Consider the following 27,294-nt stretch of genomic DNA (forward strand, 5'->3'; position numbering starts at 1 on the left):
AAACTGAGGCGCACTTGGCCAACGGCATCCAGCTAGTAAGTGGTAGAGTTGGCATAAAAGCCCATCCCTTCTGCCTTCACACCCAGAACTCATTCTGCTGTTAGATTGGGAGCTCCTCGGGGGGACGGACTGGCTTTTGACATTTTTTTGAAGCCTCGGTGCTTGCTTAGTGCAGTGCTCGTCACATAGTAGGTGCTTAATCAATGTTTATTGGGTGATTGTGAGACACTTCTGCAAGGAACTGTAGTAAAAGGTAGAACAGGACATTCGGTTATTCAGCGAACCTTTGTTAAGGGCCCAAGTGCCACTGCAGAGACATGGTGGATAGAAAGGCCATCTCAAAGCCAGGAAGAGCCGAGTGCAAATCCTGACATGCACTGGCTGTGGGACCTTGGGCCTGTCTTTGTCTCCCTCCTCTCCCTCCACCCCCTTTCCCTTCTCTCTCTCCTCCCCTTTCCCTCCTTCTGCTTTCTCTGCCCTCCCCATCTCTCCCTCCTCACTCTCCCCCTCCTCCTTCCCCTCCCCTCCCCTCCTCCTCCTCTCTTTCTCAGGTTAGGCCCCTGGGAAGCCTGGGTAGGAGGCAAGGCCCAAGCATGAACTGGCAGCCCCCTCACTCTCTCTCTCTCTCTCTCTCTCCCCACATCCTCAGGGGCGTCCTTGGACTTGGACTAAGCTCTCCTTCTTCCTTTGTTGTCCCCAAAGCCTCCCTGATTACTGGGAGCGCCCAGAAAAGCCTGGCTAATCTGCTTAGCCCCTTTGGAGAGGGTTCCCTTTGTGAAGAAAGGTGAAGAGTGGAGATGCGGCTGGCGTGCAGCTTAAGGCTCTCCCAATCGCTCCCCTCCATCTTATCTGGCCAGTGCCATCGCCTCATTTCACTAGTTGAGTTGTCAGGGTTTATTCCTTCCATCTTGTCGAGTGGAATCTCAGACACAGGCCCAGGTGCTGGCCTGGCAGCTGCTGCTGGCGCTGGCGCTGGCCCCGGGCCTCGCCGATGAGATGCAGCTGGAAACAGCTGGTGAGGAGGGGGGCCTTGGGAGAGGACTCGGAGAGCCTCCGGTCCACGGCCCAACCCCCAATTTCTAGGATGTTGTCTGGTGGCTCCCCAGGAAGTCTCCTGTGAAGGGAAACCCTGGGGACTCCCCCAGGGGACCAGGGCCTCGGGCCCAGCCCATCAGAGAGGAGCCTCCTTGGGAAGGAAGCCGTGGGCAAGCAGGAGGATATCCCAAAGTGAATTGTCTCTTGACCTTATGGGCCGCTGGAGGATGGAAGGCGTCAGGGTCCAGGATCATTCCTGTAATGACCGATGGCCTTGGCCGGCTATGGGGTAATGAGCAAGCTATCGTCCGTGCCTCAGTGTCCTCATCTGTAAAATGGGGGTAATACTGATGGCTCTACTTCCCTGACAGGGTTGTTGTGAGCAAAGTTTTCTAAACCATCGAGTGTGGTATGAGGAGTGACAGACTTATTATGGAAAGCGTACTGGGCTTGAGTTCGAATTCGGGGTGCTGTTACCTACTGTGGGATCTTGGAGGAACTTTTCTGGGCCTCGCATATCTTGTGTATGAAATGGGGGAGATAGGCTAGATGACCCCATGGGGTACCTTCCAGCTAGGAATCCTTTTTGGGGGCAGAGGATGCCAGACCTGTGATTTCCATGGGTGTCCGTGGGAAGTCCCTGTGGGAAAAGGCCCACAGTGCAAGGAAATAGTCATTCTGCAAGTGACTACCTTAGAGAGCTGCCTCCGGGGTTGGACTTGAACCCAGGTGTTCCTAACTATGAGGCCTGGTTACTGTCCTCATTGCATTTCAGTTCTAAATCTGTGATCATGTTAGCCTGCCTGCCTGCCTTCCTGCCTAGTTATAGACTCCTTTGCACAGACCCATACCAAGGGTGGATTCAGACAAGTTAGAGCTGGGGGGTGGAATGTGTGGGCTATGACCCCCTTTCAGGATGGGAGGAAGCCTGGTCGAAGTTTAACCAAACAGAGACTCAGGCAGCCCAGGCCTCACCGAGATGCCTTTGAGTAGGTTAGATGCCGAGAGGGCATCCTTCAGACCCTGATGGCCATAGCCGTAAAAAGGGAGGGAAATGCCTTTCCCTTCCCTTCAACACACACTAAATCACCCTTCAGACATCGCCAGGCTTTCTTAATCCCATGGGCTCACCCCTGCACGGGCTGGGACCACGTGTCCCCAAGAGGTTAGATGTGATTGAGGCAACAGCGCTCTAGAGGATAAACCCTCCTGATCTCTTTGGTTAAGAGATTGTAAGTAGCTGGAGAGGAGGATTGGAGATGCTGGGATAAGACCCACGGCAGGGCCAGGGGTAGCCAAAGTGGGAACAAAGGCCTCTGGGAAACTGGAGCACGAGAGAAAATACAGCAGCTTCTGCAGGGGAGGCGGTCTCAGCACCTGGGAACCAACCTCTCTGGGGAATATGTCTGTATATAAGGCATTGGGCTGAGAGTGTCTAGAGCTAACCACAGGTAGCTGATGTTAGTGTGAGTGTGTGTGTGTGTGTGTGTGTGTGTGTGTATACACACACACACACACACACACACACACACACACACACACACAAACATGATATCCCATAAATATATGAGATGTTGGGGCAGCTAGGTGATGCAGTGGATAAAGCACCGGCCCTGGAGTCAGAAGGACCTGAGTTCAAATCTGGCCTCAGACACTTGACACTTACTAGCTGTGTGACCCTGGGCAAGTCATTTAACCCCAATTGCCTCACCAAAAAACAAACAAACAAATATATGAGATGTCGGACAAATCTCTCAATCAGTAAATATCCAAGGAGGGAGGGAAGAGGTCATTGCTGACAAGGATGCAGGCACGCTCTTCTTGGAGGAGGTGGCCTTTCTTTGAAGGAATCCAGTAGATTAGGAGGGGGCATTGTAGGCATTGCTCCCAGATGCCAATTAAGTCTTTATGCACCCCTGGTGTCCTCTCAATAGCAATATCCTCAGAACACTGAGTGAACCCTCTGTGGCATCCTTGTGGAAGGACATGGATGAGAGCTGAACAGGACGGGAAAGGAATGAACGGGGTGCAATCTGCATTTTGGAGGGTATGGCCACATCGATGAGTTGAATGAGTGATTGAGCAAATGAACAAGCTGGTGGTTAGGGCCTGGCCCTTCCTGTGATGGTGGCTGAGGAGGGGACTGTGAGGAGCACTTTCAGTCAACTCTTGAGCCCATACTTCTTTGTGACCTGGCCATCTTCTTGCCAGCTTCCTTGTTCTCCATGCACCCCCTTTTCTAGACCTGCTACTGTCATCAGATCCACTCTGCTCCTGGGAAGGCTATAGAAGTCTGCTCCCTTGTGGTTTTCCTCACCAACTTTCCAAACCAATGATCTCTCCCCAGCCACCACTATTCACATCTTCTTTCTCCCCATGAGTACATGTGCTCTTTGTGATTAGGGGCTGCCTTCATTTCTGTATTTGTATCCCCAGCATTTAGCATAGTACTTGGCATACAGGAAGAACTTAATAAGTGCTTATTCATTCAGTTCTCCAAATGGCAAAGTAGAGTTGAGTCCAAACCTTAGAGTGAGAAGCTCCCATGTATTAATCCCAACCTTTGACATTGGTTCTGCGGCTCACCACCTGTATCTAAAAAGCATTAGGAAGCTAAAGAGGATTCTGGGTTTCCTTATTGTACATCATCAGTCTCTGTTGAGACCTAGCGAGAGTCTACCAGGGCTGGGGAGCTCTGTGGCCTTGAGCCTCAGGCTGAAGAAGCTAAGATCAGAGGGTCAGTCCCAGTGCAAGAACATTTTTTTAATTGTCCTTTGTCCTAGAAGGATGAATACATAACTCTATTTTATTTTTGAGTGTGTCTCCTCATTTAATAATTAGGCAACTAGGTTTCACGGTGGATAGGATGCTGGACCTAGAGTCAGGAAGACTCGATTTCAAATCCAGCCTCAGATACTAGCTGTGTGACCCTGGACAAGTCACTTCACCCTGTTTGCCTCAGTTTCCTCATCTGTAAAATGAGTTGGAGAAGGAAATGGCAAACCACTCCAGTGGCTCTGTCAAGGAAACCCCAAATCGGGTCACAGAGAGTCAGACACACTAGAAAAATGACTGAACACAGGGGCAAATTTAAACCTGAAGGAAGGTACTTCTTTTTGGGGGGGAGGGAGGGCAATGAGAGTTAAGTGACTTGCTGAGGGTCACACAGCCAGTAAGTGTCAAGTGTCTGAGGCCAGATTTGAACTCGGGTCCTCCTGAATCCAAGGCCAGTGCTTTATCCACTGCGCCACCTAGCTGCCCCCCCGGTACTTCTTCCTAAACAATTAGAACTATCCCATCATGGGATGGGCTCTCCATCTCAGCAGGCAGAGTTAGTTTGTCTCTCCCCCCCCCCCCCATCAATAGAGGTCTAAGCAAAAGCTGGTGGACCCTTTGTCCAATTTTCCGCATAAAGGGTGATCCTGGTTCAGGCACAGGTCGCCTAGGTGGCCCCTTCTGAGGCTCCTTCCAACTCTGAGATGATGAACATTCACTAAAGTCCTCTCTGGACCTCAGTTTCCTCATCTATTCATCATCCACCACTTTAGAGGGTTGTGCTTTGTGGCCACAGAACATCACCGAAAGGCAGGTTGTTCGTGGTTGTTCTGGCGGCATTGGTGGGGGTGTCATCTCGCTCGCCATCTTGGTCTGGGCCTGTGATTTCCCCGCCATGGTGACCTTCTGTCACCAAATCCAATTTCTGCCGTCCATCTCGGGCTCTCTTTTCTTTTCCCCTAAACTAGGGGTTCTTAACCAGTCCTTCACGAACCCCAAGTATTCCGGGGTTAGAATTCAGAGAGTCTACAAATGTGAAAAAAAATTGATTTTCACTAATCTCTAAGTGAAATTTACTGTTTCTTTCAATTATGAATGTAGGCAACAAATCTTCTGAGAAGGGGTCCCTATGCCTCACTGACACACAAAAATATAGAGAATCCCTTCTCTGTCCTATCGTGCCTGGTGACCTCAATAGCTTCTCATGGGTTCAATGATCATCTCGGCTAATGATGCCAGGATCTATTTATCTCACTCTGGGATCTCTCCCGACTTCTAGTTTTGCGTCTCAGACATCTCACACCAGAGGTACCAATCGGTATCTCAAATTTAACATGTCCCTGACAGAACTATTGTATTTCCCAGGAAACCCTCTCCCAAACTTCCCTATTATCGTCACCCAAGCTTGCCATGCAGCAGCATCCTTGGCTTCTCACAAACACCGCACATATCCAGTCTGTTGTCAAGTTTGATGGTTTCCACCTTCCCAACAAACCAATAGGTCGCGCAGCCCACCCTGGTATGGCTCCTTATGACCATTAGATTTCGGCTTGGGCTCCCTTCCTCAAGTCTCTCCCCAATTAAGTCCCTCCTCCCTTCTGCTATCCATCCAAGTGATCTTCCTTAAGTATAGGTCCTGCTCACATCAAGTCCGCCACCCCCAGATAAAGCTCAGTGGCTCCCTGTTACCTCCAGGATCAAACAGAAAATCCCCTGTCTGGTGTCCAGAACCCATCACAGCCTTATGGGAAGCCTTCCTCCCAGTAGGATGTGAACTTCTTAGTTGGGTACGGAAGGTGCACCCCTCTGATCTCTGATCCCAGGGAAGGCCGAGGCTGCTACATCCCTCCAGTTCAGGAGTTCTGAGCTGCAGTAGGGTTAAAGCTGATTGGGGGGTCCACATTAAATGCAGTGCTGTGGAATAGGGGGGTACCTAAGGAGGGACAGGGTGGCCCTGTTTGAAGACACAGCTGATCAAAAGTGTTTTTGCAGATCAGCAGAGGGGTTGGGCCCATGAATGCTCATTGCACTTTCAGCCTGGGTGATAGGAAGAAAGGAAGGGAGGAGAGGAGAGGAGAGGAGAAGCGTGGAAAAGAAAATGGAATGTGAGCTTCTTGAGGGCAGGGATTATGTTTTTGCCTTTCTTGCATCCCCCAGCACTCAGTGCAGTGCTTGGAATCTAGTAAGTGCTTAATAAATGCTTATTAACTGATTGAGGGGTATAATGGATTATTCCCTGATCTTGAAGTCAGGAGACATGGTTCAAATCCCAGCTGACATTTCTTAGAGGAGAGTGTGCTGCTCAGTTAGTTAACTCAGCTAGGCCCCTCTGAGTCTTAGTTTCCTCATCTGTCAAATGAGATAATAATACTTGCCTGAGCCACGTCACAGGAACGCTTTTTGTGGAAGAGGAATTGACTGCTTCTGCTTAACCCCACAGGGCAGAGTGAGAAGCAGTGGGTGGAAGTTACAAGGAGGGCCTTTCTCCCCACCCCCTTGTCTCTGTTTCTCTGTCTCTATCTCCTGTCTATCTCTGTCTCTCTCTCTCTCTGTCTCTCTCTCTCTCTGTCTCTCTCTCTCACACACACACACACACACACACACACACACACACACACACACACACACACACACACACACACACACATACTACCTCATAGGTAGAGCTTCCCAAAAGGGACAGGGTCTCTTCTCGATGGAGGTTGGATGACCACTTGTCAGGGGCATCATAAAGAGGATTCCCTCCAGGGTACAAACTGGACTAACTGATCACCAAGGTGCCTTCTAACCCTGTGATTCTGTTTTAAGCCTTAAAGTGCTGTACACATGTCAGCCATTGGGATCATAATACCCAACCCTTCAGTTGAATGAATGAACCACCCATCACACTCTGATGGTGACTTGGTACTGCCTTCCCGTGCTCCTCCGAAATACAGCCAACTAGGCCCTGGCCGGCTCACAGGTGTCAGGAGCCCCCATGCAGGCCACACCCTCCTTCAGCAGCCACACATCATTTCTCCATCTGGTCACTTCCCCAACTTCCCACCAGGGGAATGGAAGCTACTAGAATCCTAGTGGGTGGTGAGGGCTCCAGCCAAGGTATCCAGCATTGCCTTATTTTTTTTCTCTCCCTTTTTTCTTTTACTTTTTGTAACTTTTATCAAAGACAAACAGCCGATACCTGCACGATTTGGTTAATGATCTCAGAGATAGGTATTATTCTGATAACTTTCAGACCAGCTGGCTGATGGGAGCCAATAGGAAGCCATCCATGCCAGGAAGCCGATGAGGGAGATAAGATAAGTGGGAATTGGATTAACCTGCAGGGGTGGTGAAATCTGGCTCCAGCAACAGATCCTGAGATCTGGGGGTGGGGGGAGAGACTCAGAGAGGGTGGACTTTACCCCCGCTGATAATTAAGAGCTACCTTTGGCTATTAGCAGAAACAAGGCCCCAGGCTCTAATAATAGGCAAGTTTGAAATCCTTGCCAGCGGCCATAGTGGGAAATTTGCTTCTAAGAGATGAACCACCAGTCCCTGCAATGATGTGTGACCACTGAAGGAGGTGTAGGAATTCAGCAGGCCAGTCCAGGTACAGAATGGCCTGCCTAGAGGGTCCCCTGACACCTGTGCGCCTGCTGGGCTGAGCCTTGGATGTATGGCAAAGGGTCAGTGTAAAGTGGGAAGCCCACACAGCCTTCCATCCCTTTCCCTATAGCTGACCACCATCTTCCTCAGAGAGGAAGAGCGTCTCAGTTCTGAAAGAGGCCACAGGAATCTAATGCCCCTTCCCTGTTTGTACCCAGCTGGACACTGTCAATGTCATTGGTTAGATGAGTACAGAGCCATGTGTTTCCCTATGGCCAATACCTGCTTTGTCAATTACTAGTTGTGTGACTTTGGCCTAATCGCTTTCAGCAAGAAGTCCACCCCAGCTCTAGAATTCTGTGTTCTAAGCTCCCCCTACCCTCATTTCTGATGTTCTAAGGTCCCTCCTGACTCTGACATCCTGTGATTCCTTCCACTGTATCTTAGCCCTTTTAAGTTTGCTAATTTTGTCTCAGAGTCTGTGAGCCTAGGACTCTATACTTCCATGGGTATAGTTGTTGACAAAGGGAGGGAAGAAGCCCAAAAGAAGTAAGATACAAGATATGGGTTTTGGGGGGCAGCCATGGATGGAGCAGTGCAAAAGTCATAATATTAAAGACACTATCCCACACAAAATAATCTTCCATAATATTCCAGGCAAAAGTCTGGCACTGAACTGTGTCTTGGTGCTGCGATGATCTCTGGGTAAAGGGTATGGGTATGTTCTGGATGTCCTGCCAGCAGGGTGAAATCTCAGAAAAAGAGGAAGCCAGCTAGGACTTCATAAACCTCCCTGGGCTGGCAAGTCATTGGAAGAGCTGCAACACCTGCCTTGGCTTTCTGTGGTGTCGATGAAATCACCTGGACCCAACTGGTCTCCTCTATGTGCTGGAGCAATGAGACTAAATGACCTTCAAGGCTCCTTCCCACTTTGGGCTGAGAGGGGCAGGAGAGAAAAGAAGTAGTAATCCTAACAATTGGCTTAACAATACAGTAGTGCTTTAAAGGGGCATAGCATAATGGAAAGGAGGGGAGGGGAGGGAGAGGAAAAGGGAGAGGAGGGAGAGAAAGGAGAGGAAGGAAAGAAGGAGAGAAGGAGAGAAGATGGAAGGAAGGGGGGAGAGAAAAAGAGCTGGTAGACTTGAAGTGAAGACAAATCTGATTTTGAATCCCTTATCTGATACTTTGCTGGCTGATCATGGGCTATTCAGATGGAGTCTCAGTTTCCTCTTCTGTAAAATGGGAAAGATGATTCCTATTTTATAAGGTGAAGGTCAGACGACATAATACACATAAAAGCATTTTGTAAATTTCAAAGCATTCTACAAATGACAGGTTCTGAATTTGTGGATGGCATAAATGAATGAACTAGGGTTTATAGAAGCCAAGGTTGGGGGTGGGGGGCAGGGGTTAATAAGTAGGCCCCACCCTTTCAGAAGCTGGAATGCTGTCTTATCAGCATCTGATCACAGCCCTTAAGCACCTGGTTTCATTTCCTGCCTCCCCCCTCCAGAGTCTGCAGTTCAGTGCCTGACTTCCCTTAGAGTTCCCCCCTCTTTTCTACAGGCCCCCATGTGTCATCCTCTCTAGAAGAGTTGCACAGGTTGGGTCATGGAGCTCAGGACCTTACAGCCTATTGTTAGGAGCAATAACTCCACAGGCCTTGGTCCTGAAGGGGAAACTGCCCACCTAGATTTGAGAGTGACACAATGTCAGAAGCTGAAGAACTCTGGCAGACCATCAGCTTGGTATCAGAGGAGTGACTTGCCAATGAGCAAGGATTTCCAACCACAAACACCTTAAGCAAAAATGAAGCCCAGAGAGATGGTTTGTCCTGGGCACATAGTGGGGGAATAGGAAGTTCTAATCAGCAGGAGAAGCCATTGGGCTTTAGCTGAAACAGAACCTCCCAGACCTTGGCCTTACCTTTGCCCCAGTGACCCAAACCCTGAGGGACTTCACTAGGGATATCATAGGATTTCCAACCCCTTGTCTCTTGTGTCTGTTCCCTGCCCATATGATCTCCTCAATACAGGTCTGCCTGCCTCCTGTTGTACACATCAAAATCCATTCACACTTTCCAGTCCTGTGACACCCTTGTCTTCCCAAAGGCTCTCCACAGGAGAGTCCATCCAACATACTGGCTGCCATCTTTTAGACCCATTGATACCAATAAAGCCCATTGGCTATCCATCTATCTATACCCATCCATCATTCCTCATTCTCACTACCAGTCCACCTTCTTTTCTGGACATGCAGCTCTCTGGAAATATCGTATAAGTCATTTTTGTGCCATTACTTTTCAGTATTATATCCCAGCATACTCCCCCTTTCATCTGCCTCTTTGATGTCTTTGGGTTACCTGCAACTTAAATTCTCTGGAAAATTGCATTCATGGAGCATCAAGGAAGAATGAGGAGGTTTTAAAGCCTTCTTCAGTTTCCCCAAATCAGTCTATTCTATGTCCTTCATTTTTCTCTCCAGTTCTGGGCTCAGTTCATTGTCCATTCAGTGCTTGTACAAGACAGACTTCCCTGATGGATGAGGTTGTCTTTCTGACTGCATCTCATTCTTCATCCACTTGGTTTTTCTTGTGTATATAGTTGGGTCAGACTCTTTCTGATAATCTCAGAACTCATTTAGGAGTGCCTAGTGCCTTCTAGAATTTGACACAAAGTCAGCATAGTGTCATAAGGAATCCCAACTCCATTTAGAATCTCCAGTGGACATACTTCAAGGCAATGGCCAACAGCTTTAGCCATCACACCTCTCTTTAGTCGATGCCTCCTTTGATTTTGATAATCAGGGAGTCACTGAGCACATTTATCTCAGTTGTTACGTGTGTGTGTGTGTGTGTGTGTGTGTGTGTGTGTGTGTGTGTGTGGCAATTGGGGTTAAGTGACTTGCCCAGGGTCACACAGCTAGTAAGTGTTAAGTGTCTGAGGTTGGATTTGAACTCAGGTCCTCCTAAATCTAAGGCCGGTGCTCTATCCACTGTGCCACCTAGCTGCCCCAGTTGTTACATCTTTTAAGGAAGTTTATATGATTGACATGTGGATGGGAAACATTTCACTGGAGGAGAACTGTTAAAATGGTGCATGGTTCTGCAAAGCAAATGCTTTTTTTTTTTTAATACTCACAGGGGGATCTTATATTCCCTATACCTTTCACTCAATTGTGTGTGTGTGTGTGTGTGTGTGTGTGTGTGTGTGTGTGTGTGTGTGTGTGTGTGTAGAGCTGTGATCTGCTATTGATTATCATTTGCAGAAGCCTCCCGTTTCTCTTCTCAGATCATCATCAAGGATGCCCTCAAAGCATGTTAGTTATCCTCATGCGCTCAGATGTGCTAGGTGGTTCAGTGGATAGAGCGCTGGGTCTGGAATCAGGAAGACTCATATATCTGAGTTTAAATCTGACCTCAGACACTTAGTAGCTGTGTGACCCTGGGTAAGTCACTTTACCCTGTTTGCCTCAATTTCCTCATCTGTCAAATGAGCTGGAGAAGGAAATGGAAACCGCTCCAGTATCTCTGCCAAGAGGACCCCAAATGAGGTCATGGAGAGTCAGACACGAATGAAAATAACTGAAGGACAACAACCATCCTCATAGAGATTTTGTGAAGATGAGAAAGTAGCCATGTGAGTGTCTAGTTCTTGATGTTTTCTTGATAACTTTTTTCAGCAAAGATGAGATCTGATCCCCTCCCCCCCCCCCCCAGGCATCCTCCCTACTCTCCGATATCTTGAGAATCGATTCCTTGTCCTCATCAGTCTTGTATCTCCTCCAGCACAGAATTCCTCCTCTGTGTGGTCCTAAGCCAGTCCAGCTACTTTTTTTTGGTGGTGTTTACACTTTCCTAGACAGCTCTGTAGGAACTGCGGTTGGCCGCCTTGTCACTCATGGAGAAAATAGCTTCTTATCCAGCTCTTAACGGATCTCTTCCCATTTGCCTTAAATGCTTTCAGCATTTAGCAATGGGGGAAATGGCTCCCCCAACAGGCGCCATACCAGGACCTTCTGAAAGCTCTACTTCTCTTTCCCAGTACCTCTCTCCTTCCCTGGTTTGTGTGGAAGGTGGCCAGGCTGTCGGAGACACTGGGCCTTGTCCCAGCTTGGCCAAAGACCCAGGGCAAAGCAACTTCATGAATCCCCAAATGAAAGGGACCTAGATGTCATCAAGCCCCACCCTTCCCTTTAACCAAGAGGGAAGCCTCAAAAGGTTAATTGACTTGCCCAGATAGAAAGTGGAAGCTGGGGGGTAGGGTGGGGGTGAGGTGGGGAGGGGAGGGCAGAATTTGAACTCACACCTTCTGAATCCAAATTCAGCATTCCTTTGAACTCTATCACGTGGCCTGGTATATAGTGTGGCAATAACCCTGGACCAGGAATTAGGACACCTGGCTTCTCATTCTGGCTCTGCCAACAGGCCATTTGACTTACAGCAATAACAATAACTCATTCTTGCATAGTGCTCAGGTAAGGTGGCTATATCCCTGCAGCAGATAGCAGACAGGCATAATTATACTCATTTTACAGATGAAGAAACAGAGGCTCCAAGAGACTAAGCAAGTTAGGACCAGCCCTTACCCTTATAGGTTTTAAAACTTTAAGGAACCTTAAGTTTCACCTAAACCTGAAGTTCTTTTGGGGGGTCCTGGACCCCTTTAGTGGACTGGTAAAGCCCTATGGTCCCCTTCTCAGAATATTGTTTTTAAATGCATAAAATAAAATACAGAGGATTACAGAGGAAACCAGTGAATTCTATGACAATATAGTCATCAGAATCAGAAAAAAAAAAACAAGCCAAATTCATGAACCCCTTTATCTTTTTTTTTTTTTGGTGAGGCAATTGGGGTTAAGTGACTTACCCAGGGTCACACAGCTAGTAAGTGTCAAGGGTCTGAGGCCAGGTTTGAACTCAGGTCCTCCTGAATCCAGGGCCTGTGCTCTATCCACTGTGCTGCATAGCTGCCCTGAACCCCTTTATTTATCAGTGAGAAAACTGAGGCCTCTAGCAGAAGTGACTTCCCCAAGATCTGTCTTCCAGCAAGTAAGTCAATCTCCTCACACTAAATCCAGCACTCTTTCCACTATGCCCTGTTGCCTCTGTGGGCCTTGGTTTTGCCATCCGTAGAATGGGCAGGTTGGAATAAGCTTCCTTCCAACTCCCACCTTGTGATTCTGATACTTGTCTCACCCTTATTTTAGTCATCAGTAAACCAGGGCTAAATCACCCGGTGGTTTAGCAGCTCAAGGGGCTTGCCTGGTGTTCTCTAATTAGGAGTCTATGGAGGGGAGGAATAGGTAGGGTGTTATTACCCTCATTTTGCAATCGAGGAAACTGAGGCAACAAAAATTAAGTGAGTTGCCCAAGGTTAGACGCTACTCACCCACCCATCCACCCCCATGTTGGGCAGTGAGACTTGTTCAGTTGTGTCTGCAAAGGGCTCCAAGCTCTCTGGTGAAAGAAACCTTAAATGAACCGTTGATAACTATGTTATAACATATCTCCTTGGCCAGCGGATTTTCTAGGGAGGAGAGTTGGTCTCATCCCAACCCAACTCCCTGCTCCTCCAGCCTCTTCTGACAAAGTGCAGACACTGAATCCCAGCACAAGAATAGCTCAGGGTTCCATCTAGTGTGGATCCCTCATTTGACAGGCCAGGGAAACTGAGACCTTTTGGAACTTGTCTCCATATAAGTCAGGTTGACTGAGGTCAGGTGAACTCTGCTGGTGGGCAGTGGACATCTGCTCCATTTACTACCAGACATCCCTAGCCCTATGGCCCCTCTGCAAACAAAGCTTCAACCAGTTCAATCAGTTAGTCGATCAACAAGCACTGTGGATTACAAGCACTGGAAATACAAAGGAAAGTAAAAAGAACATCTGCTCTGTGAGGGGCTTCCAATCTAATAGGGAAGGCAACAACCTTGACCAAGAAGAAGCCCCGCACAGTTTGCACCCATCTCTTGGGCAGGGAGGGTGTTCTGGCCCAGTTCTCCCTTTCAGCCTCCACCGTCCCCAAGTCCCCTGTCTGCCCCTGCCCCCAGAGTAGGAAGTTGGGAGGAAGGCTTCTGGAGCCTAAATATATATTTAAATCATATAAATATGCAAAATCTGAAATTTCTCATTTAGTTCCCTTCAGTTGCTTGGGGGTAAGAAATTGAATCCTGGGCGCAGCATGTTTATTCTGGAAATAACATGTACAGTATTGTTTGCCTGAAATAAATTAGTACTTTCTCTCATGCCATTTGCATAGCAATGGCTGGGCCTGACCAAGGAGGGGGCTTGCAACCTGGGGCGGATGTGGGGCGGATGAACTGGTGCGTCCAAATCGGGTGCACGCAGGTGTTGGAGCCTGGCAGCCTGCCTCCCTCTCTTCCCTAGGAATTCAGAGCACCCTTCCTGTGTCATATTGGAAACCCTCCCTCTTCCCCCCCCCCATATTATCCCAGGCTTAGTAAAGAGGGGCAGAGATTATTGTCTCCTCTTTGCAAACAAGGAAACTGAGGCATGTAGCACTAATAATTGGGGAGACAGTGCTACAAGGGCAAGACAACACTAGATTTGGGGGTCAAGGGACTTGGGTTCATGTCCCTACTGGGCTGTTTATTACCTTGAACATGGCCTCCAAGGAGTCAGTTCCCTTCCCTGGGGCTCAGTTTCCTTATCTGTAAAATGAAAGGCTTGGATGAGATTGAGAATTCTTAACTGGAGATCTATGAACTTATTTTTTAAGACATTTTGCTCATTGTACGTTTTCTTTGTAATAATCCATGTATTTATTTTATGCATTCCCAAAGCATCATTTAGAGAGGGGACCGTGGGCTTCATGAGACCACCAAAGGGGTCTAGGACACATGAGAGGTTAAGGAGGCCTGCCTTGGATGTTCTCAAAGGCCCCTCCTAGATCTTAATTCCATGAGCCTTTGATATTAAGCCAGGCCTTCCCATCTCCGCAGGCCTTTCCCCAGACTGCATTGCCTTCCTTGCTCAGCACTGGGTCCTTTTCCCCTCAACAACAGGTTTTTCTTTATCATGGTGGCTATCTAAGCAAAGAGCTTAGTAGTTGCCTCTTGATAGGACTCCACTCAGTGTAACTGACCACAATCACAAAGAAACATGGTCAAGGAATGGGGAAAGGGAAGGGAGTAAGCATTTCTGGAGAGCCCACCATGTACCAGGCACTGTGCTAAGTGCTTTTATGAGAAAGAGACAGAGACTGAGACAGAGAGAGACTGAGAGAGAAGAGAGATGAGGGAGACAGAGAGAGGGAGAGAGAAACTGAGAGAAGAGAGATGAAGGAGACGGAGAGATAGAGAGAAGGAAGGGGAGAGGGGGAGACAGAGAGAGGGAGAAAAAGACTGAGAGAAAAGAGATGAGAGAGAGGGAGAAAAATGGACAGAGAGAAGGAAGGGCAGAGGGAGAGACAGAGATAAGGGAGACAGAGGGAGAGAGAGACTGAGAGAGATGAGGGAGACAGAGAGAGGGAGAGAGAGACTGAGAGAAAAGAGAGATGAGAGAGAGGGAGAAAAATGGACAGAGATGAGGGAGACAGAGGGAGAGAGAGGAGAGATGAGAGGGACAGAAAGAGGGAGAGAGAGACTGAGAGAGAAGAGAGATGAGAGAGAGGGAGAGAAACACAGAGAAGGAAGGGCAGAGGGAGACAGAGGGAGACAGAGAAGAAAGGTGAGAGAGAAGGAAGGGCAGAGGGAGAGACAGAGATGAGGGAGACAGAGAGAGAAGGAAGGGGACGGGGGACAGAGGGACAAAGAGAGATGAGGGAGGGAGGGAGAGCTGATTGGCATTCATTCATTTCTCCTTTAGCTCTCTTGTTCTCCCTCTCCAGGCTTTGGCTCATGCTCACAGGGTCTGTATCTCTTCCTCTTAATGCCTCCTCTCTCTTTCCCAAATCTCATTGTGAAACATGGTCGCTGGTGGAACATCTGCTTCTTTTCAGGGATGGGCTTAAGAAGGACCAGAGATGGGGCAGCTAGGTGGCGCAGTGGATAAAGTACCGGCCCTGGATTCAGGAGTACCTGAGTTCAAATTCGGCCTCAGACACTTGACACTTACTAGCTGTGTGACCCTGAGCAAGTCACTTAACCCCCATTGCCCCGCAAAAAAAAAAAAAAAAAAAAAAGAAGGGCCAGAGACATGCAGGGGTATCTGTTGGCCATAAACGTGGTCTGGGCTCCACCTTCGTGACCAAACTCTCCCTTTGTGGGGGCTCTTTCCATTCTTCTGATTGTATCATGGAAGAAAACCTCAGGGGCAGCTAGGTGGTGCAGTGGATAAAACATTGACTATGGGTTCAGGAGAACCTGAGTTCAAATCCGGCCTCAGACACTTGACACTCACTAGCTGTGTGACCTTGGGCAAGTCACTTAACCCTCATTGCACCACCAAAAGAAAAAAGGAAAGAAATCTGTGGCTATTTGATGCCCTGAATCTTGGATCTGGAGAGCTTTCTACATTGTCATTTGTAAATAATATAGAATTGCAGCAATCTAAGGTCTACAGAATGCTTTCTTCACAACAACCTCATTTGGAAAGTGTAGTGCAAGTATCTTTATTTCCATTTTATAGATGGAGCAGCTGGGACTCAGACAGGTTAAGTGACTTGCCCTTGGCTGAACAGGTTAGTAAATGTCAGACCCTGGAGGTGACCTCAGCTTTTCAGGATTCCCAAATCCACTCACCTTCTCATTGGTGGTGCTCATCCTCACCCTTATGCTAGGTACCATACCATACCCTTCAAAGCCTCAAACCCTGCCTTCAGGGAGCTTTCGGTACAAGGGTCCTTCACCCTGCTCCCCACGGGGATCTATCATCTTCAATGGGAAAAAGTTTTTTTTCCTCATTTATTTTCATTAACCTTGAACAGAAATTCCTTCATGTCCATTTATTCTGTTATTTAATTCAAAATTTCGATTTTAAATTAAAAAATTTCACATTGAAATTAAAAAATTTCTATTTGAAAAATTCAAATTCAATTATTTAATTCAAATATTCTAATTTTAAAAAATATCCTAGGAAGGGGTCCCTGGCTTTGCCAGGGTGCTCAAGAGCTCCATGGGCAGGGGACAAAGAATGCCACCAAGTTCTACCAGAGTAGGTCTGGCTTGGCAGAGCAGAGCACAGGCCAGGGGGAGTGGGGAAGGAGCCTCTCCTTAAACCGTACCACCTTGGACCCCCTGAAGCCTGGGACAGTGTGTCCTAGAAGCAGTGCCCCATTTTAAGGAGTTAAAAGTCAAGAAATAGACTAGGAAAATGAACAGACAGAAAAAGATGTGGACCCTAGAAAGTTTCTTTGGTGACAAGGATGATCAAGAGTAGGTATGGCTTTCTGCCCCATGTCATACATTGCTGTGGTAATGGCCTCTCTGGCAGCAGGTCCCACCTTTACCCCACCCCCCACCCCTGACTCCCTTAGGGTGGGCTGAGGCAGGAAAAGCAGCTCTGGCTCCTTCCTCTCTGACTGGCACACCTGTGTCTTTAGCCTTCCCTGGGCTCACACTCATTTCTGAGCAATCCCAAAAAATTCAGTTTCTCACCCATCCTTCTCTGTCTCCTTCACCACCTCCCCAACCCAAACCAAACTCAACAAAATACCCAGAATGGCTGACTGCTCTATTCTGAGTGGGGGAGGGCAACCAGCTGGTGATCCAAGCTCTAGGTTCTCTGTTTCTGTCTATCTGTCTGTCTTCTGTCTGTCCCCCCCCCCCTACCGTCTCTCTCTTGTCTCTCTCTTGTCTCTTTCTGTCTCTCTGCCTCTCTCTCTCTCTCTCTCTCTCTCTCTCTCTCTCTCTCTCTCTCTCTCTCTCTCTCTCTCTCCTTCTGGAACGGTTGTCTTTTATCTGTGGCTGTGTGTTTTCTCTGGTGGGGATTGATACACAGAAGATGGAGTGGTCTGACATGGAAAGTGTCAGGCACACACTCTTATCTTGGAGGCATGGTCTCCTGCCCCCAGTGCAGATGCTTAGCCAATGAGACAGTGGGAAGGAAGGGAGGGGGGAGCAGGAGCAGGAGGAGGAGGAGGAGGGCTAGCCTGGTCAAAAGGAAAAAGTGGGGAGTTAGCTACAAAGGGAGGCCCCCTCAATCTGGGCAAGGGGACTAGCCCACGATAGATGCCCTTCAGAGCTGCATGGGGTAATGGTCAACTTTCCCTTTCAAGGCCCTCCCCACCCCCACCATGTAAAATCCCTAGAAAAGTGCCTTCAAGATAAAGACTCCTTGTCATTTCTCACCCCCCCCCTTCCCCATTTCCTGGCTCCCCAGAACTCAAGTTCCTGGAGACTAAAATAAAGGAGACATTAACTTTAGGGAGAGAATATCAGGGGGACAGGGTTGGGTGGAGCCTACTGATCATGACTGTAGGTTTATGGGGGAAAAAACAAAACCAAAACCAAAGACCCCGTCTTGAGCCAACACTGGGGCAGCTGCCCTGGGCAGGAAGGAGAAAGCTCCACAGGTGTGCTCCAAACACCCGCACCAGCAGTCGGTGGGTTGGGGCACTCATCATCCCTGACTCCCAGGTCCTTGTTCACCCCAAACTGCAACCCTCAGAGGCTGTGCTCTCATCTGAAGAGAAGGGCAGCCTGGGGTGGTTGACAAGGCCCCAGGCTACAGCGTCAGAGGGCCTGAGTCCCTCATATCTGCTGATTTTCATAGTCAAGTGTTTTCCCCCAGCTTTGCCTCTGACTCTCTGTTACCTTTGGGCAGGTACTTCCCCCCATCTGAGCCTTAGCTGTTGTTGTTCAGTCATTTCTCAGTCGTGTCTGACTCTTTGTGACCCCATTTGGGGTTTTCTTGGCAGAGATGCTAGAGTGTTTTGCCATTTCCTTCTCTGGCTTAATTTACAGATTAGGAAACTGAGGCAAACAGGGGCAAGTGACTTGGTCAGGGTGATGTAGCTAGAAAGTGTCTTGAGGCTGGATTTGAACTCATGTCAAAGTGCTGTGGATATGCTCTAGACTTGGGGCGGGGGGTAGGCGGGGAGAGAGACAGACTGACAGAGACAAACAGAGAGAGATGTGATGGTTAGGCACAGCAATTATCCTCCCTCTTAGGGGAGACAACCATATGCCCAAATCGTCAACATTTATCGAACACTGTGTGTTGTGTTAGAAACTGTGCTGAGTACTTGGTATACATAGAAAGACAAAACCACTGGATCTGCCCTCAAGTGTACACAGGAAGAACATGTCAATGACGAAGGCTATGAGAGCAGATGGAAGGAAATGTGAAGGGAGCCCCCAGCAGTGGGAGGGCCCAAGGAAGCCCTCCTGCAGGAGCTTGCGCCCAGCCTTGAAGGAAGCTGGGGAGAACAAGTGATAGAGAATTCTATAATAATAGTATTGTAAGATACGTGATGAATACACGCTGCATAATAATATATTATTCTGTGTGTGTGTGTGTGTGTGTGTGTGTGTGTGTGGCAATTGGGGTTAAGTGACTTGCCCAGGGTCACACAGCTAGTAAGTGTCAAGTGTCTGAGGCCGGATTTAAACTCAGGTCTTCCTGAATCCAGGGCCAGTGCTCTATCCACTGAGCCACCTAGCTGCCCCCTATATTATTCTTAATAACACAGAATACTCACAATTGTTTCTATACACGTCCATGCTGAGAGACACACTGGAAATAGACACGGTCCCTGCCCCACTGGAACCGGGCACAAACTCAGCAAGCTACGCAGCACCACGTTCCATAAGTGTGTTAGCGAGGTACAAAAATGAGGCAAGAGTTAAAAAATAGGAGAACTCAGTTCCTCTGAAGGCTTCATGGAGGAGGCCGCTTGGCCTTGAATGATGAGTCAACATTGAATGGGAAGCTGGAAAGGGGGGAAGGGAGGAGAGATGAGTGGAGGAGGTGGGAGCAGTGTGCTTTGGGAATAAGAGGGTAATCCATTCTGACCAGCACACAAGGTATAGAAAAGAAGACATGGGGTGGAGGGGGTCCTTGAGACATGAGGGCCAAGTGGTAGAGGGCCTTGAATGTTAGACCAAGGACTATGATGGTGCCATCTTGTATATTGATGTACATGCCAGGGCTGACATACTATACCGTTTACAGGCCCGGCGCCTTTACATCTGCCCTGCCCTCCTGCAAGTTTCTTGGAGTGGAGTGGGCTCGGGTTAGGCAGCCTGCTTCCCATTCCATTTCCCAACTGGCAGTCTAAGCTTGGGGAAGTGACTCCCCCTCAGTGGGCCTCACGTGTCTCATCTGTAAAGTGGGCAGACTGTTTCTCAGCTCCTCGAGGGTTATGTAAGAATACACCAAGAGTGTTCTGAGGTGTTGAGACTAAAGACCCTTGATACATAAATGTGATATATATAGTATGTGCTTGGAGTGGGCGGCATAATAATAGTTATTATGATTTTCATCAAAGAGACACGAAGCCTTTTGTAAGTTGCAACAAAGCCTTCGCAGTGCCCTGGGCACCCACTAAATACTTTTTGATGGCGGTGCTGATTGTGATCCAAATAGGCTAATTCTGCCGCTTTTTTTTTTTAATGGATAAATTGAGGCATAATGTGTTTATAAACTGCTCGGCCCTCTGCAGCGGTCACCAGGTGAGCTTCCTGCCCTCCCCCTCCCCCAGCAATCAAATGCTGATGGAGCTTTTGGAGAATGCTCATGAAGTTGTGCATAGCTAAAGGGAGCAACCCGCTGTCTTCTGGGAGCTTTTGTGCTACGCTGGGAGTCACACTCACGGCTCGCTGACCCCAGGCCTGGCACTCTATCCACTGAGCCATCGGTTCCCTTATTGACCAGAATGTTGGGCGATGCAAAGAAATGAATGCAACAATTGGAAATCTAATTCCTCGGTTAACAGTGGCAAGAGTGCTGAAATTTTCGTCAAAGACACATTCAGTGCCCAGTGGGTACTTATTAATGGTGCAACCTTGAACAAAATCAGTTCCTTTTTGTGGACCTCAGTTTACTCAGCTGTAAAATGGAAGAACTGGACCTAGTTCATCAGGGAAAAAAGTTAGTCCCTGCAGTGCCTTAGGACTGAGTGAGTAGCCATTCAGTAAAGCCAAATAAAACCAATCGTTGGTCGTTCTTATTCAATCCTAGCATTCAGAGCCCCAACCCCCTTCCTTTACAGAGCCCCCCCCCCCAACCCCCCAGAGGGTGAGAGATTTGCCCAGCATTACACAGATAGCAAGTGGCAGAATGGGAATTCAAACTAGAGTCCTCTGATTTCTTCCTTCCTTCCTTCCACTCTCTCTCTCTCTCTCTCTCTCTCTCTCTCTCTCTCTCTCTCTCTCTCTCTTTTTTTCTTTCTTTCCTAGTGGGGCAGTGGGGGTTAAGTGACTTGCCCAGGGTCACACATCTTGTAAATGTCAAGTGTCTGAGACTGGATTTGAACTCAGGTCCTCCTGAATCCTGGGCCAGTGCTCTATCCACTGTGCCACCTAGCTGCCCGCAGAGTCCTCTGATTTCAAATAAACCTCCATTTCGATGCTGGTTCAACCTGAAAAGAGCCTTGAAGGATGGGAAAGCATTAATTTGGTTTAGAGGAGGCAAGAAGGCAGACGTTCTAGACCCGGGGAACAACAGCATAATCAAAAGTACGGAGGTAGGACTGAGCTAACAATCGGGCACAGCTGTGTGACCTCAAGGACTTACTGGGGGTAAATAGGATGATGTGTGCCTGTGGTTCAGTGAGGTCATACTAGAAGGTAGCATATGACTAACGTCTTTTGAACTGGAGTCCCCTGCCACTTTACTGTGACCGACTTGTTGATCACAGACTCTGCCTTGTTTCTGAGCCTCAGCTCGACCTGCCTTCCACCCACCCACCCACCCACAGGCATTTGGAGCAGGGAGAGATGTGCAGGGCAGGAGCTTGAAATACCTGCTTAAAACCCCTGGAGGCTACAGGGGGCAAGCTTTGGTAGCTGCTGGGGCAAAGTTGGGGATTCCCCACCTTAAGTGAGTCGGAGGAAGAAAGAAACAAAGCTCTCCTCCCCACCCCATTTCCAAATCAGTATCAGCTAGTGATTCCTTCCTCCCTGCACTTCACGAGCCCCCATCCCCAGCCCATCTCATAAGTTTCAGCCCAAAGGGAAAGAAACCCTACATAAACACCTCACCCTACCCCAACTCCCCACCCCAGGGGCCCAATCCCAGGTCCCCCCTCCCTTCCCAAGTTGAAGCAGCTAAGTTTGCTGAGTAGCTACAGCTTTTCTGCAGGATCATTGCCTCCTACCCAGGAAATGTGGCCCCTCTCCCATCCTGGGAGGTAGTTGTGCTCAGGCATCCACAAACAGGGCTAAGACCATGCCCCATTGCATGATGGGTTTGGATCAGACTTCATGCTGCTAATGGAATGACCAGTGAGAGATAATGGGGTCCTGAGCATATGGAAAAAGGAAAGAATTCTTGCTTCAGAGGTTTGCTATTCTGGGCAGCTAGGTGGTGCAGTGGATAAAGCACCAGCCCTGGAGTTGGGAGGACCTGAGTTCAAATCTGGCCTCAGACACTTGACACTTACTAGCTGTGTGACTCTGGGCAAGTCACTTAACCCCAAATGCCTCGCCAAATAAATAAATAAATAAAAAGAACTCAGAGGTTTACTATTCTAAACCTCTCAAATTACAGAAAAGGAAACTGAGTACCAGTGACTTGTCTGGGAACCCATCATGAGCTCATGTCAGAACTGGGATTAAAGATCCAGGTTACTTGACCCCCCCCCCCCCCAGACTGGGTGTTTCCACACGGCACAGGGAAAAACGTTTTACCTTCACTTGGTTGTACAATAAGGGAAGAGGCTTCCTCGTGGAGTAGTGAGCTCCCTTCATTCAGAGGTGTTCAGGCCAAGGAGTGTCAAGAACCTAAAGAAATCTCGAAGATCAGCTTAGTCCAAATGGCTTATTTAACAGATGAGGAAACAGCAGTCAGGGTCACATGGGAAATAAGTCACTGAGTTGGGATTTGAACCAGCTCCTCTGTCTCCAAATCCAGCAGTCTTTTCTATTCTCCCAAGAAAGGGAGTCTGACGTGAGGAGGAGGAGGACAGGATTAATCCCAGAGCTTCTCCCCGGTTCTGAGAGTCTACATGTCTTTGAAGGACAAAATCACTGTGGACAGGCATCGTGGGTGGAGCATGAAAGTTACCCTACAGGTCATTGAAGGCAATGGTTCTCAACTGTTTTGTTCTTATGATCCATTATGCTATTATTATTATTTTTTTCCTTTTAAGTGAGGCAGTTGGGGTTAAGTGACTTGCCCAGGGTCACACAGCTAATAAGTGTTAAGTGTCTGAGACTGGATTTGAACTCAGGTCCTCCTGACTCCAGGGCCAGTGCTCTATCCACTGCGCCACCTAGCTGCCCCATAATGTCTGCCTTCTTAAGATACAGTTGGATTTTCTTGTCTCCTTCAGCATCTATTCTGTTATAATACGTTATTTTGGATATATCAAGTTCATAATGGTTTTTTTTTTAATTTCTCCATCCATGCATTCACCCACTCTAGATTTAGAGTTGCAAGGCACCTTTGAAGGAACATGGCTGAGATTTGAACCCAAATGTTCAGATTCCAACATTGTATTTTATAAACTCTCTGGGCTTGTATCTTATCCATCTCCCGGAGTGTAAACTCCTTGAAGGCAGCCACTGAGTTTTATGCGAACTCAGACTCTCTCCCAAGGAGAGAACAGTGCTGTGTATATAGTAGGTGCTTAATAAATGTAGAGAATGTTGGCATTCGATGCTCCCCTGAGTCCCAGGAATCCGTGAGAAGGCAGTGGCCTCAGTGGCCAGGGAACTTCAGGCTGGGGGCCTGAGGGGCTCTCTTTCTTCTCTCCTCCTGTCTCCCGGGACCCTCCTGCTGTGGGATTCACCAGACAAATCTCCTTCCTATTTTCCTCTGTGTCTCCACTTTCAGTGGTGCAGACCAAGGGGAGATGGCAGCCTCTATTAGCATACATTTGAGTATTGGTAAGCTGCCACGTTATCTGTACTCTGAAAGACAAAGCCCCAGTTAAACCATTTTAGAACAGCCTTCATAGCATATTTACATGTTATCTAAACCATTAAGCTAGAAGCTGATCAGATAATCGGGCCCATTAAGCCCTGGGCCTGCCTGGAGTTGAGGGCAGCCGGAAGTAAAGCAGCTTCTCTGGTCCACACTGTGGGGAATCGATTTCCCTGTCATGGTGGACGGGTTTCTGACCTCTGCCCGGGCCATGCCAGGCTGCAGGAGATGGAAGCAGGATTGAGGAGGTGACAGATACCCCACCCTCGGGTCACAATGGAGAGGGAAGTGGCAGAGGAGGAAGGAGGATCCTGCTGTGAAAAAGGGGTAGTTACTGGGCAGGTCCATTCCCCAGAGATGGCAATACCAAGGGGGGCACTAGCCCTCTTCCCCTGGATGCTCACAGGCTCTCTTAGAACTGTATCGAGGCAGGCAGCAAGTGTTGGACCTGGAATCAGGAGACCTGAGTTTGAATCCTACTTCCGATACTTCCTAACTGCGTGACCCTTAACCTGTGACAAGTCCCTTAACCTGTGTCAACCTCAGTTTGTACGTCTGTGAGACAGGCATAACAATAGCACTTGCCTCACAAGGTTTGCCAGCTGACCTGCCAAATGAGAGGACAGGTAAAAAGTGCTTTGCAAACCTCCAGGTGATCGCTAAAAGCTGCCCATTGTTACAAGACTAGATGCTGAGGGGGCAGCTAGGTGGCGCAGTGAATAAAGCACCGGCCCTGGATTCAGGAGGACCTGAGCTCAAATCCAGTCTCAAACACTTGACACTTACTAGCTGTGTGACCCTGGGCAAGTCACTTAACCCCCATTGTCGGGAGTGGGGGGGGGTAATGAAAAAAAACACAAGACTAGCTGCTGAGCAGGAAGGGACCTTGGAGGGCCTCTAGTCCACTCGGTCCTTTCCTTCCTAACTTCAAAACCTTTTCAAATCTAGCAACAAATTTAAGTGAATTTCTCTATTTTTATTACAAAGAGCAGCCAGGTTTAGCGGGCAAAGGGTGAAGCAGCATGGTCAAACAGAGGACCCGGGTTCAAATCCTTCCTTTGTCTCCTCCTACCTGTATAACTCTGGACAAATCATCTCCTCTCTCTGAGCCTCAGTTTCCTCATCTGTAAATTAAAGCGGTTGAGCTAGATGACCTCTCAGGTCCCTTCGGACCCTAAATCTATGATCCTTGGAGTCAGGAAGTCCTGGGTTCACACTCTGTCTTTGACATATAATGTTGAGGTGACCCTGGACAGCTCATTTCACCTTAGTCCCCCAAGCAAGTCTCTACATTACATAGTTGCCACCTGTACCTCTTCAGGGAGGTTTCCTACTTCCAGGGAAATCACAGGTGAGGACAGAGCCAAGCCAGTAGCTATATACATTTGAAAAATTGTGTGTGTGTGTGTGTGTTTGTGTGTGTGTGTGTGTAAAAGTAAATCTAGTAATATTAGTATATTGCTAAAATAGTAACATGTGTCTATATGTGCATATATGTATATATACATATATGGCCTATTATTTATTCAATTGGTGCTAAATAAGGATCGGCATTATCATTTTGATTTGCAAATTGCTTCAAGGACCCCTTGGGTCAGGGATAACTCTGAGACTCCTTCCATCTTCCCGCCCCCCATCCCACCGAGATCTGTGGCCAGATCATTGGGAAACACTGGTCTAACCCAACCCCTAAAGAAAACTGAGGTGCGGAGAGGGCTCACACTTACTGGTCACACCCATCATAAAGGGTAGAGCTAAGTCTAGAACTCAGAATCCTGGTCTTCTAGTCCCTAGACCAACATTTCTTCGCCTTCCCAGAAGCAAATCTGAGGTCTCTTGGGGAGAACGGTGAGGCTCTTCCCCCTCCTGCCCTCCTGAACAGCTGGTAGAGCAGAAGTGAGCTGGGAGAAGCCATGATAAGTGGGTGCCCCTGGACCCAGTGGGCTCTCGAGGAAAAGAGGCAGGGGTCCAAGCAGGTGGGTGTTTTGCTGCCCTGAGCTGCTGAGGACATGGAATAATATCAGCGATCAGTATCAATCAACTATTTGCCCAGTTGAGTCAGAGCTGGGAGGAACCTTAGGACATCATGGTCAGGGCTCGGAGGGACCTTAAAACATAGAATGTCTTGGCTGGAAGGGACCTTTAGGAAACCAAAGTCTAGTGGATAAAGCCCCAGCCCTGGATTCAGGAGGACCTGAGTTCAAATCCAGCTTCAGACACTTGACACTTACTAGCTGTGTGACCCTGGGCAAGTCATAACCCCAATTGCCTCACCAAAAAAAAAAAAAAAGACAGGAAACCAAAGTCCACAGTGGAAAAGTGACTTGCTTAAGGTCACACAGAGAATGGGTAAAACCCAGAGTTTGCCCGAGTACTCCTGCCTCAAGTCTGGCTCCTCCATCGTGCCTTTAGCTGCTAAGACGACTTTGTCACCCCTACTCAATAAACTGCCATTTAAAGCCCTTCACAACCTGGCCCCTTCCCACCTTTCCAGTCATGTTTCTCATCATTCCCCTCCACGTACTCCATGGTCCAGCTACACCAGCAGATTAACTGTTCCTCATAGACGACACACCATCTCCCACCTCCTTGACTTTGCACTGGCTGTGACCCACACCTGGCATGCCCTCCCTCCTCACCGCTGCCTTGTGGCTTCCTTTAAGACTCAGCTCAAACCCCACCTCCTGCAGGTCTTCCCTATCCCTCTCCCCTCCCCGCCACTGTGATGCCTTCCTCCTCTGATTACTGTCCATTTATACAGTTCACATGGATGTACGGAGTTATCTGTATGTTGTCCCCTGCCTTAACCTATGAGAGCCTTCAGAACAGGGACTACCTTTGTATCCCCAATGCTTAGTATAGTGCCTGACGCATAGTAGGCATTTAATAATAAATTTGTGTTGCTATTATAATATATTATTATATAACGTTATATTATAAATAAAATATTGACTTATCAACTCCTTGCTCTTTCTACTATACCTTGATAGCATCCTCCTCCCAGATCAGCCTTTCCACAGGCTGTATGGTCTAACGATGTCCTCGGGGACCCCAAGAGCTCCCTATCACAGAGCCAATAGGATTCCAGGGCTGTCAGCTCAGCTCCCATCCCTAAGTCAGGGAGCCAACACAATCATCCCCAGTTGTGTTGGCATCAGTTTGTGGGGTGTGTATGCCACCCAAAGGCAAGCCTTGTTCTGGGTTTGTATTTGGAGTCTGAAGAAGACCTGGGTTCCGATCCTCACTCTACTGGGAAGTGGGCCCAGGGTGTTTAGGATGCCCATCTTCAGCCACTGCACATGGACAGGTAGAGTCAACTAGCCACATTGCTCTCCTCTCATCGTCCTTCTCTCTTTTCTTAATCTAGATGAACTGGAGTTGATCTCACAGGATGGGGAAAACAAAGTTCGTGCCAAGCAGAACCTCCCTGAGGGAATTTCCTGGGGTCCATTCAGTGGAAACATCCAGAGTGAAGGCTCCTCACCAGGGCAAGTAGAAATGGTAAGGATCGCCAGCCTTCCACCCCGTTTCCTTACTGCCTTGGCTCTGACCCCTTGGTACCTAATACTGCCTGGCCCTTGGTCATTGCAGAAGAACCCTGGATTTCCATCCGTGACCACATGAATAAAGTACATTTTTTAAAAGGAGACACTTGAGACCCAGAAAGGGGAAATGCCTTTCCTAGAGTCACACAGCAAGGGAACAGCAAAGTCAGGATCCAAAGCCAGTCCCAGGCTATCTACTGTGTCAGCACTCATTGGGTATTTGCCTGCTGACCACCCTATTTAAATACATGATCCAAATTAAGCCCCCTTTGAAAGACTCTCTCTTGCTTGTGACAAGACCATGCCAGTAATTTCATTTTCCTTCGCGTTAATTATATCTCGTGTTTGTATGGCTCTTTA

General features: G+C 48.3%; 1 protein-coding gene across 2 annotated transcripts in view; it reads left to right on the plus strand.

The window, feature by feature from the left end:
- Positions 1–27,294, plus strand: part of ZFPM1 (zinc finger protein, FOG family member 1) — a 196,609-nt gene that overhangs the window by 123,292 nt on the left and 46,023 nt on the right. For both annotated transcript variants that reach the window (XM_043989163.1, XM_043989164.1), the window contains exon 4: positions 26,757–26,890. In XM_043989163.1, coding sequence (XP_043845098.1) covers positions 26,757–26,890 — 134 coding nt within the window. The remainder of the gene's footprint in view (positions 1–26,756; positions 26,891–27,294) is intronic.

The sequence above is a fragment of the Dromiciops gliroides genome, chromosome 2 (assembly GCF_019393635.1).
Source record: "Dromiciops gliroides isolate mDroGli1 chromosome 2, mDroGli1.pri, whole genome shotgun sequence".
Taxonomy (NCBI): Eukaryota; Metazoa; Chordata; class Mammalia; order Microbiotheria; family Microbiotheriidae; genus Dromiciops; species Dromiciops gliroides.